Source organism: Talpa occidentalis, unplaced genomic scaffold (genome assembly GCF_014898055.3).
Source record: "Talpa occidentalis isolate TD23 unplaced genomic scaffold, MPIMG_talOcc4v2.1 talOcc4.4, whole genome shotgun sequence".
Lineage (NCBI taxonomy): Eukaryota > Metazoa > Chordata > Mammalia > Eulipotyphla > Talpidae > Talpa > Talpa occidentalis.
In genome coordinates, this window is record NW_023604295.1 from 146,804,801 (window position 1) to 146,823,464 (window position 18,664).

At 52.5% G+C, this 18,664-nt stretch overlaps 1 protein-coding gene across 1 annotated transcript in view; it reads right to left on the bottom strand.

Annotated features, from left to right (window-relative positions):
* Nucleotides 1-18,664, bottom strand: part of AGPAT5 (1-acylglycerol-3-phosphate O-acyltransferase 5) — a 36,840-nt gene that overhangs the window by 4,910 nt on the left and 13,266 nt on the right. Inside the window, exons 3-5 of the mRNA XM_037526699.2 lie at nucleotides 18,031-18,146; nucleotides 14,340-14,429; nucleotides 5,994-6,084 (exon numbers count right to left, since the gene is read on the bottom strand). Coding sequence (XP_037382596.1) covers nucleotides 5,994-6,084; nucleotides 14,340-14,429; nucleotides 18,031-18,146 — 297 coding nt within the window. The remainder of the gene's footprint in view (nucleotides 1-5,993; nucleotides 6,085-14,339; nucleotides 14,430-18,030; nucleotides 18,147-18,664) is intronic.

Sequence of the window (18,664 nt, forward strand, 5' to 3'; positions counted from 1 at the left end):
TTTGGCTGCGACCCCACCATGGAACGCGACGTGGCCAGCTCACGGGAGCACGTCCGCGGGGGTCAGAGCTTCACGAGGACGTGCGCAGCGCACAGAGGGATGGCACCGCCCCGCGCCCTGCTCCTGTGAAGCACACGGCCTGGTCCCCCTCCCATTGCCTACACCCCCCTCTTCCTTGATTAGGATAATTACTGGCAATTTAACAGAAAAGCGCAGCTCTCTGAAAAAAGTGCCATGAAACAGCGAGAAAGAAGCTAGACTTGGAGCGAGGGGGCCTCCCCCGGGAGCAGGAGCGCGTGCGAGCCAGCGCAGGGAGCCGGGGCCGCACAGGAATGCGCGCAATGCGGCAGGGTGTGGGAAAGGAGAAGGTTCCCACAGCCGCGCATCTGTCCCGAGTCCCCAGGGCAGAAACAGTTCAATTTACTCACAAACTTGTAACAAAAAGCCGAACAGTGTACCAGGCTGGGAAACACTTGCCCAGCAAGTCAGCTGCTACTTCCGTCTCTGCTCCTGGAGGCCAGCCAACTTCACTAAGTCCCAAGGCCCACAGACGCGCCCGTGGCATCGGGAGAACGCTTAGCGGCTCCAGTGGTCACCAGGCTCTGAACAGTCGGCAGGTGAAAGAGACAGAAGAGGAACGCTTCCCCCAGAGAGGAGCTGCAAGGGGGAGAGGCGCCGGCCCGCCACAGACGGCGTGAAATCCCACTGCTCGCGGCGGACAACGCACGGGGCCTCTCGCCAAGGCCCACGGCACAGCTCGCGGCCCAGGCCCCAGGCCCACCTCTGCGCACCCTGGCCCCCAACCGGCTCCTGCCAGGAGCGTGCCTGCTGTGGCCCCCGGCACTTCGGGATGAAGACCACCTTCCCAGGTGCGGGCGCCCCCATCTCCGAAGCCCCTCCTCAGTCCTGTCCCGTGTTTGCGTCTATGCCTTTCTCTTCCCAGCCAGCAAGGGCTCTTCTATAACTAAGTTTGTTGACACACAAACACCACCACCTTGCCGTGTGCCGCCTGAATTTGTTCAGACGCTGCTTCAGATAGAATTAAATTTCCGTCACGTCTACCAAGGGCCAAATTCCTTTTGTTCTGATGCTCTGGAGGACCCGGGGCCTACACAGCGGTGGGTATTATTCACCACGGAATAAAACTGAATCCCACACACCCTGAAGGGTTTTAAGACCACCAAGATTCTCTCTCTCTCTAACATCCTTGTTTATTTTTCCACAGTACAGGACTTCTCCCTCAGGTGTGGTCAGCCTAGTTTTCCCACCACCAGAGGACCCACAGTCCTCCACCATCGTCCATGGTGTTCCCCTGGCCCCCACCTTTTCTACTCTCACCCTCTCTGTCCCCCTCCCCTCCCGAATGTCTCAATCTATCGCCTGTTTCCAAGGGTACGGGACCACCAAGCTCTTAGTCCTCGTCAAGGACGTGGACATCGAGGGATTGGGTTTGCCGTCACAGCTGCCACTGTGGAACTGACCTCCTGTTTTCTACCACGAGGGCTCAAAATGACTCTTTTGGCCACCAAGGTAACAAAACCACCCACGCGTGGGGGCGCAATCTTGAAAGGTTCAGGAGGAAGATTAAGATGCACGAGATTGCAAATTCCTCCACAGCCACCGGAGAGAACGTCTGAGCTGACTCTTAGAAAGTCAGCGCAGACCCCCGCGCCAAGGATGCTGGGAGCCTGGGGGAGCCCTCACGGCTCCTCTCCCACAGCCAGAATGGAGTGTAATTGCCTTTTCTTTCTTTTTCTTAATGAAACGTAGGTATGGAATGAAGGTTTACCCGTAACTACTGTCCAAGTGGTCTGGCTGAAACACCCGGATCCTTTCCAACGAAGCTGCTGAGCATGTGACTAGTCCTGCATAGACCCGTGATTCTAATGCTCAGAGAGGCCTGGGGTCACTGGCAGGTTGAGCCTGAGCCCCGGGGTGTCTGAGGAAGCAGGTCTGGTGGGCCCCGGGAACCTACACTCAAACAGGTCCCCATCCAGCACTGAGGGTGCTGGCTGAGACGCCGCTGGAGAACCACTGCTTTGGCCTGCAGTGAGCACGGCAGGGGTGTGAGAAGACAGGAGGGACAGACAGCAGGACCATTTATTGCTAACATTTTTAAGGAAATGATATGGAAATGGCCTCGAGGACCAAAGAGAGCTCGGGAGGTTGGTGACGGCTGCTACATCCGCGGCACTGCGTGCCTGACAGGCCACCTCCTCTCCCTCCCCCGCTCTCCCAGCTCTGCCAGAGGCTGCCGCCTACCCTCCCCGCCAAAGCTGTGACCTGCCGCAGCAGCCCCCTGAGCCCGGGGAGCAGCAGGAGTCCTGCAGACCCGGGAGTGAGAGGGTCTCGGGGAGAATCTGAGCCCTGAGTGATGAAACGGACCCCCACCCTCTGATCACAGGTGTGACTCGAGGGGCCCTCCCTCACCCTTCCATGAAGCCCCGCTGTCCAGACATGACCAGCCTAGGGGGCAGCAGACACTAGAGCAGTGATGCACGGTCTGATTGGCTCTTCCCACTGATTCTTTCCTGTTCTTACCTCCGGAGCCACCTGCCGTCCCTGGTGCAGTGGGAGTCCAGGCCACAGGGCTCACGGCGCTCCTCCTGGGGGCAGATGGCGCTGCCGCGCCCAGCCAAGCCCCGCAGACACGCAGGCACCGCCACACGACAGCCGCCAAGGACGTGACCTGCCGCGAAGCCACGGGCCCAGACAGATCTAACCCACAGCTGACCTGAGCCCCCACAGCAACTATTTTAGAGACATGATTACAGAAAGACCCTCTTACCTACAAACTGGTTCATTTACATTTACATAAGCCTATTCTACGACAAACTACTAATACATTCATAATCATAAATCACTCTGACGTCGTCTTTACTATTTTACCATCGTCTGGGTAAATGATAAATCCCACGTGAGCCTTTCTGAAATTAGAATTCTCTTTTCCCTGATTTACTATTACAAAATTGAGCAGCCTTCAGCGTACATCCTGCTAACTTAACATGTAGTTGTTTCTTGAAAATTCTATCTGTACTTCAGATCTCTGAAGATCTTAATTTTTGCTTGATGAGACTACAGTTAAAGTCTCCAGTAGTTTATCTGGAAGGAGTGGCCACTCCTACCTTCTGGAAGGAGTGGCTGACAGGTAGTAAGCAGGCTGGAGGACATAAACCACCTCTTCGGGGAGCAGAGACTCAGGAGCTGTGGTCCCGGGCATCCTCCAACCACTGTCCTGACGCAGACCCCGCATGTCCTGTGACGCCTTATTCTTGGAGCAAAATAGCTGTAGTCAGTAGTGACAACAGGCCGCTGAAATACTGATGGTTAAGGCAGACTGGCAGACTTGCAGACGCATGCCCACCACCACTCTTCCTAGACAGGCAACACCGCTGGCCACAGGAAACTGAACAGGGGTGTGGGATGTGACTTACAGCAGGTCACCAAGTGCCAAATTCTGAATATCTAGATTTAAAAGGTGGGTTTTGGTTTTTCAATGTTTTTTTTTTTTTTTAAGTCAGAGTCAAATCAAGGTATTTTAAGAGCAAAATTAATCACCTTCTGAAGCAAACACATCACAGGCTAACAAGTTATTAGTTTCAACTTTCTTGAAGAAAAATTAGCTTAACAGATGGAGAAACAAGTTGTTTTGTTTTTATTTTCAAGTTATCTCATTTAGTCGTGACCTAACAGGAAAGAAAACAGGAAAGACTTTTTCTAGATATACTGTTCACAAATCAATTTCCTTTGCGTGTGGTGGGAAATCACTACCTTTATAGTCAGAGGAGAATGTACTTTAGTAAACAGCAGCTTTCCCAGTTACACAGTTTAAAGAACAGAAAGCAGCTAAAAATCACATCCATTCATAAGCCAAATGATTCTCTTTCTTTCCTTTTTGGTAGCTTCAAGAAAGATCCACAACTCCCACAGAGGAAAGACTTCTATAGTCAATCAATTACCGGGAACGACGGTTTAGTAGACCAGGCTGGACCACAGACCATGATCGCTGCTTTTAGATTTACTTGAAGAGATTAGTTTAAGCATTACAACATTCATGTGGTTTTTTAAAAATTACTTTTAGCAGCTATGTTGAACAATCATGTCTGTTAATGAGATTGGGCAATAAAAGGCATATATTTAGCTCGTTGTTCTAAAATGATGAATTAAGAATTGTCAATATTAAATAGAATTAAATGTAGAAAAATAATTTCAGGTGTTGCTCTGAGCTGGAGTTTGCCCCCCAGTACACCCTCCAGTGCTTCCTGAAGCCCCAACCCCATCGAGACTGAGCTTAGAGATGGTGCCGCTGCAGGAACTGTTATGGTGAAGTGAGGTCATGAGGGTAGGCCCCACAGGGCTGGTTTCCTATAAAAAGAAGGGACACAGAGGCCTTTCTCTGGAGTTGAGGGAAGGCCAGGTGAGGACACACTGAGGAGGCTGCCATGGGTAGACCGGGAGGAGCTGCCCCGGGATGCAGCTGCATAGGCCCAGGGCCTGGACCAGCTCGGCTCAGAGCCGTCGGAAGATGAGGTCTGCTGTGTAAGCCACCAGGCCTCGGGCTGGGACTAAGGCAGCCTGCAGGGACCAGCACAGTGACCTGGACGACAATTAGGACTCTGACTATAACAATATAACAAAGTGAATGTAAATGTATCTATTTGCATATAAACATTTCTCTCACCCAACTGTGAAAAGTATGCCAATATTTAAACAGGAACATAGACACAGACTATTTACCAAAGAAACCAGAAGCGCCCCAAGCTAACAGCACACATTACTGTTATGCTCACACAAGCACAGCTGGGGCTGTGCCCCTTCTCCCGGCACCTACTCCCCTCCACAGGGAACAGGGACTGGGCAGTGCGCCAGACAGGATGCAGCATCCAGCACTCGCTTTGTCTCGCCCCAGTACTTGTGACTGAGTCCCTCAGACATTATAACAGCTGCAAGGGGCAAAACTGCTAGAACAAAAGATACTGAAACTTCTCTGAACTCCAACTACTGCAGAGAGTCGAGTCGTCACCTCCACCACGTGACGCGGCGGGCTTCGTCTTGCTCAGGCCCGCCCTCCTCCTCGCTGAGGACAGACACCTGGTAGCTTCTCATCGCTTCAGTGGCCCCTCTGCCCGGGTGTGTCCCCCCGCACCAGGTCCGTCGTGCACCACACCTGGAGTGACGTGACCGCATGGCCTCTGCTCCTAGCTCCCAAGTCATGGTCTAGCCTGCAGTAACCATTTGGGTGGAGCCCTTCAATGCCAGTGTCCAGCTGGCCTCTTCGAGAGCCCAGCAACGCCCACCTCCCAGGGTAGCCCCTGTGCTCTCTCCCCGCAGTAGCTGGGCGGACCCAGTCACTCCCTTCTAACACAGAATGTGGCAAAACCTCCAAAATCAGGTTATGAGAGGACTGAGACTTCTTTCTTGCTCACCCCCATTCTCCACTCCCAATGTCAATACCCCTAACCCTTCTCTCTATACCCCCGGCCTCCACCCGAGCGGAACGGGGACCTGCCAGGGGGGCTGTGTGGCGAGGCTCTCTGTGCAGAACCTCTGAGGAATGTGAACACAACTTGTGGCATATTCCCCAGGGGCCTTCAAGAATCCTCTCATTTAACTCATATTCAGATCTACGGAGGCCCGTGGGGTCTGCATCTTTTCAGGGACGAGGAGACCAAAGCTGAGTCACATTAGGTGACAGTATGTTCCTCATATCGCGTGGAGCCCACTGTAGGAGGCGCCACCCACGCAGCCGCGGCCAGGCTGGTCTGCGCCGAGTGTCCCCAGGACCCCCGCCGCAGCAGGCACCTGGCGGCACCCTCAGGCACACGCTGCAGTAGCTGGAGAAGCGCGAGGAGAAGCCTCGCTCCCTAGGGACGGCGCACCCACCCATTCATTCCAGTTGTGGTGAACCAGAAAAATCTTCTCCAGCAACAAACCCTAAGGAGGTGATTATTACCTTTTAAAAATGACTGTTTCAAGTACAAAACTTTGCTTACCTTCTTGAGCAGCAAATGCTTGACTAGCTGCGAGGACTTTTGTTAGTTCTGGGTTAAATCGTGTTCCCTCCGGGAAAATCACAAGAAACATCTGCAAAGCACAAACAAAATTTGGTATATATTGTGTGAGCAAAATTTTTGGTGGTGGTTGTTAACTTGCCAATGCTAATAACCCTATCCGTGCTCTGCCTATTTCCTAATGTGGAAAAAATGTATATTCACATTCTGCTTCATTTCAAGCAGAGCAACGGAAGGCAGAAGCCCGGGGCGCTGCGGCATAACACGGGCTCGATTTAACCTGCAGCCCACACCCGCCGGTTGGTCGGAGGGGTCAGAGCCGAAGCACATCCCGATGACACGCTAACAGGCACTGATTTAAAAACCGGCTGTGAAATGCTGATAATTCTCAACTAATGAAAGAGCCTTTGTCCAGAAGATTCTGCCAAATGACATTTTTAAAAGGCACACGTCTTAGAAACCAGGGTCCCTCAGCACCGATGCTCAACGCCACCTCACCTGAGGGATCGCACACCTACTGGGCGAGATTCCCCAACAGTGTTTGCGTCTCACTCACTCTCTCGGGGCCCTGCTGCACAGAGATGCCTCCATGCATTTCGAAGGACTCAATTTATAAGCAGCCTCATAACCTGAATATGAACGCGCCTACAAATCAAAGAGGGGGTCAAGCTGAATGCTCGCGAAGAAAGCGGTCTAAGCGTTTACATTTTTCCGCTTGGGAACGAAAAACAGAAACAACAAAGCTCTACAGTGAAAAACACCCAAGTTCAGGGCCAGGCCACAAAGACAGCACCACGTGGGGCTGGTCCAGCAGACACGCTCCCCGCTGCCCAGGCGCGGGCGGGACGCAGCAGCGGGGGAGGAGCGGAGGTGCCTAGGCAGGCCCCAGCCCTGCACCCGGGCAGCACACGCTCGCTCTCTCCATCCAGACGGCACCGTCTGCGCCAACCCCGCCACCAGAAGGAAAAACCGGAAAAAAAACTATTAAAATTAGAAGTTGTCCAAAACACATTCGCATCACCAGAATACTGCGATCGGCCCGGTGTGTGCTCCAAGTCGCGAAAGCAATGACTGCTTTGGTTTTCAGCTTTTCACTGTCATTTATGAATCACATGATTCATGATTTGAAAAGTTAATAATTCCCATGGTGCAATTTCACGCTTCTCGGACATTTAATTTAAAAGAACACTGATGGTCAGCAAGAGAGCAAGGATGAAATATTTGTTCAGGGTTCATTCAAGGACACGTCCTTGTACGCCTACTGTGTGTCTGCTCCCGTACATGAGACAGACAGGGTCTCCGCAGATGACTGAGGAAACTGTACACAAGACGAGTAAACACAAAGATAAAATGCCAAGAGCATGAGCAAGGTGCGATAAAGGGGGGCCCTGAAAAGGCGCCTGGAGCGCACGCCAGGAACGAGAAGCATGTCGGGAAAGGGGGGAGCTCTCCCCAGCGGAGGCGGCCAGGCCACGGGCCCCCGCTGGGCGCGGCACCGGGGCTCTGGCCAGGTCAACCGGGCAAGAACAGGCAGTGAAAGAAGGCCGAGTCAAAAAGAAAGGCGGGAGCTTTTACACACAGACAGCAAGATTACCTAGGTGGAAATCCCGAGAAATGTTCTTTAAAAGTTACTAGATGGTCAGTTTAGCACGGTTCCAGGACAAAGAGCCCCTATCCATCAGTCAACCGTGTGTCTAGAATCGAGTCCGACTTGAAGAGTCGCCGCACATGGTGCTGTGAGTGACTGGCTCCGAGGGGCAGCTGGCGTCCTATCAGTCCTTGCTCCACTGTGGGGCAGAAATCATGAGAGAAAAATCTCGGACGTAAGCAAAACTAAAAATCTTTTGTTCTTCAAGACACCATGATGAACATGAAAAGGCAAGTCACAGATACAAAGACCTGTACAGAATGTTCTGAGGAGCCACTCTCAAGAGCCCCCGGGGGCAGTGACGACAGGACACCAGCAGTAACGAGAACACCCACTCACACCCAGGACGACATGGGCGACGCTCAGAATGATCACGCTCAGTGGAAGCAGCAAGACACCCCCAGCAGCACAACCGCACGTTCTGTCTGCGGCTGGCTCCGGGGCAGAGCAGGGCAGTGACCGCTCCGGATACCACAGGCAGGAGGCTAGGGAGCACCTGCAGGAAAGGGCATGCGGGCACCTGGTGGTGGAGGTGGCCTGGTGGGTAGGAGCTCTAGGCCCAGACTCGGGGCATCCGGTGCCGTGACCACCAGCCACTGACTGCATCAGTCACCCCTCAGCCATGGCACTTTGGAAAAGGGGAGGGGGGGGGTGGTCCAGAGCGAAAAGACACAGTGTGCCGGGTACTGAGCTGTGGGAGCCTGAGGCACGGCGGGCACCAGTCATGGGCAGTGAGACAAAAAGACGGGCTACACATGATGGGGCCGGGGAGGGAGGAATGGCTAATAGTCACTTTTTGGGGTGATGGAACCTAATTCTGTAATTAGATAATGGTGATGGCCCCTCAACTTGGCATATACATGAGAAGTCATGGAGCTGTACATTTTAAGGCAGTGGATTTTGTTAAATCTATAGTATGTAAATTATCTCTCAATTTTTTGAAACAACAAAAAAATCCCAAGACCCCACAGCTCATTACAATCTCTGTCTCCACAAGTCAGGAAGTAAGTTCCCAAATTTAAAAAAAAAAAAAAAAAAATCATATTGCACAGAATGAAGGCCCAGCCAGCTCGGAGGTGCACAGCGCTGGACCAGGGAGGGTCGCCCATGGCCACCGAGCAAGCAGGTGGTCTCCAGATGCTGTCGTATTGACAAAGGCAACAGCCAGGGAGGCCGAGCAGCTGGCTGCACACCCCAGCCACCACCACAAGCCCCGGCCTGGGCAGACACGCGCTGTCCACTGCGCATGGGCACCTCAGCGTGGCCACAGGGGAGTGACTGACGCTATCTACTCCACGCAGGGCTGGTGGCAAGTAACGTGCAGTTTGTTGTTGGTGACAACAGAACTCAGGGCCTCAGAGCTGGAGGCGACATGGGGGAGGAGGAGCAGTTGACCCTCATCAGCCCTGCAGGCTGCGAACGGGAATGGCAGTCTCAAGGCCCTCCTCCCTCGCTCCTGCCCGAGCCTCCGGCCTTGCAGGGACGGTCAAGATGTCCGAGTTCAAAGCACTGTGAGGCTTCTCTGTTCTCCTTCTGGGATTCTCATCCACTAGATACTTGCTTAGCTTTCAAACTGGGGCCAAGTGGCACTTACCTTTCCTGTGGACATGGAGACGATAAAGCGCCCATGAGCGCCAGACACGAGTGTCCGCAGTCTGACATTTCTTGCCCCATTCCCAAGGGTAGTGTAAATAAAATCCTTGCTCAGGGCCAGGGAAGTTACAAGGGCCACAGAAAACAGTGACGAACTATTCCAAACAAATCTAAGTATGTAGATTTTTTGCTACTACTCAAACTGATACAAGGCAGCAAGGGGCACTAACACTGGCCAAGGACACTGCCCAAGTAGTTTACCGGTCACTGTCTTGGTTCTTGACTGGCGCACATGCTTGAAAGACCACGCAGGCTCAGAGAACAATGGGATTTAACAAATCAGGGGAAAAAAAATTACTGGGGCCAAAAATGGCCGTTTACCTCACCCGAAGCAGTGTCCACTGTTTTCAAGTCCTAAACAAAAGCAGCTAAGATGGCGTCTTCCCACCCCTGAGGAAGGGGCGTTCCTCTCCCAAACAACAGGCCACGTGCCAAGACTGCGTCTTCCTGCCACCGTGGACCTGGAGCATGTGGCAGCCGGACTATAGGCCAGTTCCAACTTACGAAGCCAACAAAAGACCCAACAGGAGATGCTCCATGAGCTGCACCAGACAAGCGACACTCAAGGCAGCAGCTACAGTGGCCAAACTCCCTGACAAATGGCCACACTCACAGTTCAGCGAGGCTCCTGCTCCGCCTGCCCTGCCAGGCTGTGGCAGCAGCAAAACCAGGTACAGTTTCGCTCACTCCACTACTTGCAAAGCATCCAAACTTTTTTCCTCTTTGAGGCTGGCTGCCGGAGGCCTCTGTATGTTCATCGGAGGCCTGCACCAGCCTTCTCAACGGTCTTTGGGGTGGGGGCCAAAAATCACTGACCCCGGAAATGCTGAATCCCAAACCCTGAATAATCTGCAGCTGCTTCTGCAGTTCCTTCCATTTCTTACCAGTGACTCCACCCCCGATGCGATGCTTTTTAGCATTTTCCCTGCAGCTATCCATCCTCACCAGCAACCCCCGTTCAGGGAGCACCACCTGTAATCATCTTTGGCTTCAGCCACTGGTTACAAAATAAACCTCTTATTCTGTTAAATTTTCATTTGTAAGGAACCAGAGACTCTTTTCTTTGGCGATTTCCTATATTAAGATGATGATGCACCCTTAGAAACAAACGATCCAGCCCTAATGGAAATGAGTAGTGATGTCACCTTGAGCGTCTACTCAGACAGAAGAGAGTGATTCGAGCTTTTAAACGTTTTCGAAGTGCAACAGACTACTGGACTCTGAGCAGGGCCTCTCCCCACTGGGCAGGTCTCCGCTTCTCACTCAGGGTGGCTGTGGGATTAAGAAAAAATGTGGGGCCTCCCTGGTGGCGCAAGGGGTTAAGATGCAACCTATGAGCCTAACTGCAGCCTCTGCAGCACGAGTTCCATCCCCGGAGATTCCCACATGGCGCAGCAGACCTCTCCTGTCTCGCTCGCTGCTCCCCTCAGCAGTGGATTTCAGTCAGTCTGCCTGTTCTGCTCCCCACTCTCTCTCTGGTGAAACCTCTTACCCCCACACATCTGGCTTGTACCCCGGTTCTTGTATGCATAAATAAATAAAACTCAAAAAAAAAAAAAAGTGAAAATATATCAAGCACCATGTGGCTGACTCTTAAGACATATTAACTTTCCCTCCCCTTTGGCTTTTAAAAGTTCTATCTAGTTTCCAGAAGACTTTCAAAGGGGGCACATTTGGATAGAAAAAATAGAACAATGAACTATGACTAGCTAGACATCTTTAAAGTAATGCTTTTTCATTAACTAAAAAGTGATTTCGTATCAAGATACATGGAATATAAACATGACAGTTCATCTCTGTCTGTGGTTCCCCAAATTAATCCAATCGGGCAAATCACAACAAGGTGTTCTGCAGTGGAAACCGGGATATCAGCTCCCAGTAAAGATTCTTATTAATCTTATTAAAGATCATGGAGGAAAGGACCCAGACACGTCGCAGGATACAATGCCTGTGTCTTTCCTCCAAGAGTGTATTCGTTAGTTAACCGGGTGCAGTAAGCGGGGTCAGAAAACAACCCCAAAATCGCACATGCCACACGGCCTCCCCATGTGCACCCCCTGACCAAGCCCGCAGCTGCAGGTTCACGGGAGAAGCACAAAGGCGGCTCGGTGCTGGGACTCAGGGCAGGATGGTCTCGCAGGATTGCAGCTGGGCCCCGCGCTCACTCTTAGGAAGGGGGAGCAGGAGAGTGAGAAGCGAGAAGATCACCCGCCAAAGATGGCCGGCCCAGCCAGCGCTGGCTGCAGAGGGAAAAGGCAGTCACGGCCAGGAAGGCAGGGCTTTGCGAGGCTGCGGGCCTCCAGGACCGTTAGGAAAATCACCTCCCAGTTGCTGAAGCAGGACTAACAGGTAACCTACTCACGGGGCACACATGCTCCTCCAACGCATAAGCGCTTCGTGCCCAGCTGGCCGCAGTCAGGTTCGCCAGCCCGTGGCCCTCCAGTCACCTGCTTGCGCCTCTGCTGGGTGCGCGGTCTCTCCCCCGGCTCAGGCGCGGCATGGGCACTGTAGTCCCCTCTGCACATGGGGAGCCCAGAGCTCACTCCTCTTACAGCTGCGAGTTGGTGCCCTCTGACCGCCCTCCGCCCTGGGCACCAGCACTCCACTCTCTGCTTCCACCAGCCTGGCTTCTCAGATGCCACGTACCAGCGAGACACGCAGTACTAGCCTTTCCTGGAAGGACATAACTGCGTGTGGTGTGACGGGGGCCCCTCACTTGGACGCACAGCCTGTCATGTGCGCCACATTCCTACCCGACCATCCGCCATGGGCACGCTGGCTCCTGACTGGGTTCCCGTGGCTGGCGCGGCAGGGCCTGGGCGAGAGCGCGCTGGCCCCAGAGGCTGAGCTGTCAGACCATGCGGTGATTCTATTTGGAATCTCTCCTAGCACTTCCAAGATGGCTGTGCCCACATAGCAGCGGCGTCTAAAGGTCTTTTTCTCTCTCCAGACTCACTGGTACCTACCACCTTACCATTCTGGGAGCAGAGTGATGCCAACAGGCGTGAGGTGGCCAAGCAGTTTTCCATACGCCTGGTGGACATCTGCACGTCTTCCTTGAATAAATGTCTAGTTAGGTACTTTGCCCATTTTTAAAACAGGTTATTTTTTTTCTTTCTATTGATTTGTGTGAGTTCCTCATACATTTTGGAAACGAACATCTTATCGGAGACAAGGGTGGTTGGTGACAGCTCCCACCCCGTGGGCGATGTTCTCATTTTGTTGGCTGTTCCTATTGTTGTGCGGACATTCCTCAGGGGGAGGTGGTCCCACTTTTTAAAATTTTGCTTTTGGTGCCTGTGCTTTTGGTGTCATATCCAATTTGTGTTCTTTTAAGCCAGGAAAATATGTGTGGCCATTTGTTATAGCAACATTTGGAAACAGAATAAGATTAATTTCAAGCATGTTATTTAATCCGAGCTACTAACTTAATTTTTGATGGATTCAACATACAAGGAAACTAAAACTTAAAATTAGCGCAAAGTCAAAGTTTAAATGCAAGTTGGGGTTTAAACGCAAATCTGATTTCCATGCCAACACTCTCACCCACAAGGTTACCTCCCATTTGGAGAGAGACAAATAAGTTTGGGGGGCGCCGAAGAATAAGACTCCATGTTTGTACCACACATTGTATTAGCTCAAATGTCAACTAACTGAGTGGTTTCCGTCGATGCAGTTTTTTATTCATACATGTATCATTTGTATCCATTACTCATAGCTACCTTATGAAAATATTGTTCCAGTAATAATTGTTATTAGTGAGAAAATTTATTTTTCAGTAAATTTAAAATTACTGATTTATAACTATAGATGTATTTTTTTGGAAGCAAGATTTTGCAATCTCTCAAATAATACTAACACTAAATAAGCACTGATTCACTCTTGAAAGAAATTCCACTGAGGGGTATTAATCCATACAAAAGCTGTAATCCATACAGTAAGTATGTTCCACTTTGCCCATTACTTAATTAACTTTCAGAAACAAAAGAGGATAACGAAGAACATGAGAAGCATGTATCTGTTTCCTAGCACTTAAATATTAAAAAGTGAGAGACCATTCAGCGTCTAAGAAACCAGACCTTGGACCCAAGTGCCTCAAGGCGACAGCCCCGCCGGGCACCGCTCACAGCCTGCCCGTTTGATATTCAACATCAGACATTAAGAAGCCAGACTGTCCCTGCCAAACAGAAAAACCCCAGCAGCCCAAAGTGAAAGAGACAACGTTCTCCGACCAAAGTCCTCCTGAAACCAACTCAAAAACCGAGGATCACTTTATTTTAAAAAGCACCAAAGAGGGCCTCCCTGGTGGCGCAGGGGCTAATGACAGCACTATCAAGCTATCGCAGCCACTGCAGCACGAGTTCGATCCCCGATGGGTCAGGGAGCTACCCACGTGGTGCGGCAGACCTCTCCTGTCTCCCTGCTGCTCCCCTCAGCAGTGGATTTCTGTGGATCTGCCTGTTCTGCTCCCTGTGCTCTCTCTGGTGAATCCTCTCACCCCCCGCATCTCTAGCTTATACCCCAGTTCTTGTATGCACAAATAAATAAATCTTAAAAAAAAAAAAAAAGCACCGAAGAGCAACCAAGATCAAAGTGCCCGCAGAGAAGCAGAGGCGATCACGAAGCAAACTGTTGCTTGAATAGATCCAAGGAGCAAGGGGAACAAAACTCAAGGCCCACGGACCTTCTGATCGGAAGGTGAAAGGTGAGGCAGAGTGAAAGGGGTCCTTTTTGGGGAGCAGAGCCTTACAAAACAGCATTTACAACGACTGATTCTGTATCTGTAGATACCTGTACTTTTGAGAGGCTTTTCATATAATTTGATGCATAGAAAAGTCCAAATTTCTCCCCAAAGCTGCGTCTTCTGGAAGGAAGCTGGCCCAGGGGCGGGAGGAGCCCAGGGCCCAGCAGTAGGTCCCGTTGGCAATGCCACCCGCCCACAGGGACCCCAGCAGAGGGGGATGCTCTTTGACAAGACTCTGGAGCTGGAACCCACCCCCGGGGCGCGCGGCACGACAGGGGCATACCGGGGTGCCGTTGTCCGCGTAGCTCCGCAGCTTGGCCCGCATCTCCTCCTCGTTGAACCTGGCGCTGCGCTTCACGTAGATCCCGCCGTGCTGCACACACAGAAGGGGTTCCGTCAGTGGCCAGCGGCCAGCATCAAACAGTGAAGAACAGCTACATCTCAGAAACAAGCACATCCAGGTATCAGCGCCCCAACAACAGGCCCCAGGACTCTCCCGTGCCAGCATCACCCAAGTGACTGCGGCTGCATGGGTGGGGAAGCACACGGAGTCCGGGGGCAGCTGAAAATGCCTTCTTTTAAGGTACAATTTTTAAAACTCAATCGGCTTGAGCTCAGTTTGCAGCTTTTCTATGCATAAGAGTAAGAAGTGTCCTCAGGGAGGCCAACACTAGCAGCCGCCATGGAGCAAAACACTGACTCCGTGACGGAGACTGGGGGGCGCTGTCAGGGCGGGAGCTGCGCCCTCCCCAGGTCCTTATGTTGAGCTCCAAAGCCCCCACAAGACAGCACTTGGGGCGGGGCCTTCCGAAGGGTAATTAAGGTGAAAAGAGGTCCTAAGGGGTCACCCAGTCCAGCAGGCCAGGTGCCTCACGGGAGGAGAGGACGACGCAGAGGGGAGACCACGTGAGCACCGGAGGAGACGGCGCCCGGGAGCCGGCGGTGGCCTCGGAGGGCACCGCCCCTGCTGCCGCCTCGAGCCGGGCAGCCACCCCCGGACGAGGACACACACTCTGCTGTTCAGGCCCCGGCTGTGGAATTTTGTCATGGCAACCCTGGCAGGCGCGTTCATAACAGTGACAATGGCCTCCGGTGCAGTCCTCTCTGAACTGTGCCCAGCCAGGCCAGCACCTCCCTGCTAATTTGAACTCATCTGTCGAATAAAGTGTTGATTCTCACCTGGTCTTTGTCAAGAATATGAGGAAAAGGAAAAGGACAGAGAAGCTCAGGAAGGGACAAGCTCAGGAAGAGGAGCAGAAGCCCAGGAACCGGCTCGCTGGTGCAGAGGGGACCGCCTGTCCTCCAAACCAGAGGGCAAGCAGGACACCCCCACTGCCCACCGGCTGCGCAGTCACAGCCACAGCACGCACGCTCGGCCAGGAGACCCTCTGCTGCCACGGACAGGGCTGTGTCCTCCACTCCCCGCCTCGCTAGCAACTTCAGGCCAGGGCCAGGCGCCGTCCATGGATGGCGCCGCGAGGAGGCCCCCGACGAGTGGAAAGCCGAGCGGGAAGCAGAGGGTGGGCGCCAGCGCCGAGGGAGCCCCACGAGTGCCCCCACAAAAAGCCAAAACACAGGCAGGGGGCGGCAGAGGAAGGAGCTGCCTGGGCGACGGAGAGAGGAGGGGGTGCGGCCCTCAACCGCAGGTGCAGTGAAGGGTCAGGAGGTGAGACAGATTTGGGCTCGGCAGGTAGCTGGCAGAGCTGGCAGGCGAGGACGTCAGTGCTGAGCAGGGAGGTGAGGCTCAGAGTTAGGGCCTGAGAAGTAAACCTCTATGGAGCTGCAGGAAAACATGACCAATTCTCTGTGTCACCGCAGAGCCGGGAGTTTGGGGTGAGGGAGAACAGAGGAGCAGGGCACTCTGTCCAGCTGGTGTAGCCAAAGTCAAGTTGGCAGGCGCTGCTGGGACACTGCAGTCAATTTCCAGGCTACCAGGTAGGGCCCCCCCCGCCCCGGCTGCTGGGCCTCAGGGGTGATTCTACATGTTCAGCTTGAGGTGACTTTCATAAAAGGAAGACCAGAGCCCTCCAGGGTGACCACGGGAGCGTGCTGTTCTCACAGGGCTAGAGAACTACCAGTCCAAAAATCAGGCATCCTTCAAGGAGCGCTGAGTGACTGAGGCTGGTCTGTAAACATTTCATAAAACACATCTGTGGCTATGTTTGTTTTTAAGAACTCAGTCTGTCTTGGGTTCGAGGTCAAGGAGGGGAAGAGAGAGAACGATCCTAGTAAAATGGAAATGAAGGAAGGAAGGAAGACGCAAAGCCCCTGACGGGGAACACCAGGCGCAAAGTGCCTTTCCATGAAGAAGGCCTCTGACCTCTTTTCCTTCAGAGGCCAGCAGTATAGAACCTATTCATGAACGGTCCTCCCCCGGGGCCTCTCCGACATGGATCAAGCACAACGTCACCAACAAAACCCATTTCTTTCCTCTCCTACATCTAGGCGCCAGGCCTGCCTTCCCAGCTGCCTGTATCATCAACAACTATCACTGCATCTGCTATAAAATCTTACCAACTTTATGGACATTTTATAGGCCAGGCCAATGATGCCCAAAATACTCCTTCAAAATTACTGCAGTGTAACAGTGAGTTTTGTGTTAAAAACAGTAATGAAATAAACATAAAGTAAAACGTAAAAATACAACCACTGCAGAAAAGGCGTCTCTCTCCAGGAAGACAAGAATTTAATTTTTAATTTATGCACTATTTAATACTCTGCTTACAAGGCCACCAGCTGTGCTGCACAACACTATAAATAGACGGAGCCCATAAATGGCGCCAGCGGTGGGAGAAGCCAGCACGTCGCCACCGTCCGCGGGGCCACAGGGGCAGGCGCTCCCTACCTGGCACTGACTGGTGGCAGTGCCCATGCTGCCAAGGGCCCCTGGGGCTGGCTGGGGGAGGGGGGGGGAGCGCCCTGGCACTAGTGTGCCGCTGAACTGCGCAGGCAGCGCTCCCACAGGCCGTCTGGAGGCATTTAGTTTTCTACAAATCTATGTTAGCAGGTGCTGTCAAGGAACACAACCTTGAAAATCTGCTTCATGTTGGTCAGTAACCATTCCCACTCGTGAGCAGCACGACTCCACGTCACACAAATCGTGAGAAACAAGTTGTTCTGTAACTTACTTCCGGGCACAAAGTTCACAATTACCCGCTATTCCTCTTCCACGTGTACCTGACAGTTTAAGGCACGCGAGTGTCGGTGAAAGGTACATGCATGTCCCTCATGTCCCTCTCCTCCCCAGACCCGGGGGCGGGAGCGGGTGAGTGGGCAGTGTGCAGCAGCCCAGGCCGGCCAGAACCCACACCTGCGGCCGTCCCTGCACCAGGCAGCGGAGGTGGGGGCAGGACCCCACGTTTCAGAGCTCGCGGGACAGGACACAAGCCCTTCTTCTTCTTCAGTTGCTCAAGTCATGTTGAAAGCACAGCTCTTGTATAAAATTTGTAATACTTAAAAAATTACATAGAAGATATGTTCAGAAACAAATGCTACAACCACATAAAAGAACATGTTACAGAATTTCATGGCCTGGCAAGTATGATGTGATCTTAAAGGGCATTTTGGAAAATGACATATATTCAGTATTCACGATGTGCCTGACACGCGTACTCAGCACTTCATACACACACAGCAGGCGCCACGCATCTATACTACAGGCATGACTCCCGTTATCATTTGCTTCTTAAAGTAACGACTCAAATTCTACACCTTTAAAATTTCCCATTTTTTTTTTGACTTGACATTTGCATTTTTGACATTTTATTGAGCTTACCTGGGAAGTCAGACATGTATGTAATTATACACTATTAAAAATGCCAAATAAAATTACCTCGTTTAGAACAAGCTACTAAACCCACAGAAATAAAACAGAGCCCCATACACTTACATTAAGCGCATTTCACATTTTATATCAAGGGCATCTGAAACCGAGCGTCTGCGGCTGATGCCACAGAGACGGCGGGCGGAGTTACCTGCGAGAAGTAGCAGCCGTAGAGTGGGAGCCACTTGAGCCCGTCCTTCAGCACGTAGCGCACGTGGCCAAGGGCGCCCTGCCGCGCCGCCAGGATGTCCGCGACGATCCAGTCCACTGCCGAGACACACAGTTACGTCACGTGGGAGGCTGCAGGCGTGCTCCCATCACAGGCACCCTGCTGCGTGACCTGCCGCCACCCCAATACTCAGGAAGCAGGATCCCGAGTTTCTTGTTCTTGTGTATGCATTTCTGGAAAGACTTTGATTTCAGAGGAAACCGCACAAGTCAGAAACCACCAGGCTGACCCAAAAGCAGCATGAAGAAGAACTAAGCTCCCCTAATTCTATAAAGTCTATAAAACATGACAAAATCATACAAGGAAAATGGTTATGTGAAACAGGTGTGTGCAGTGACAGCCTGTTCCAGAGGCAAGAGCGGGTGCAGGAAGGAGCCACGGCACATGCCGGCCTGCAAGGTGGCCACGGCTGTGCCGCGACCCATGACCCAGGCCACTGAGGCAGAGGCGCTGCAGCCCAGGGCCACGGAAACAAGGGAAGCACGAAGGTGCTGACAAAAGCAACAAGACCCTTCTGGAAAGATAGAGGCGGTCGCTGAGCGGTGGAGGGAGGGGA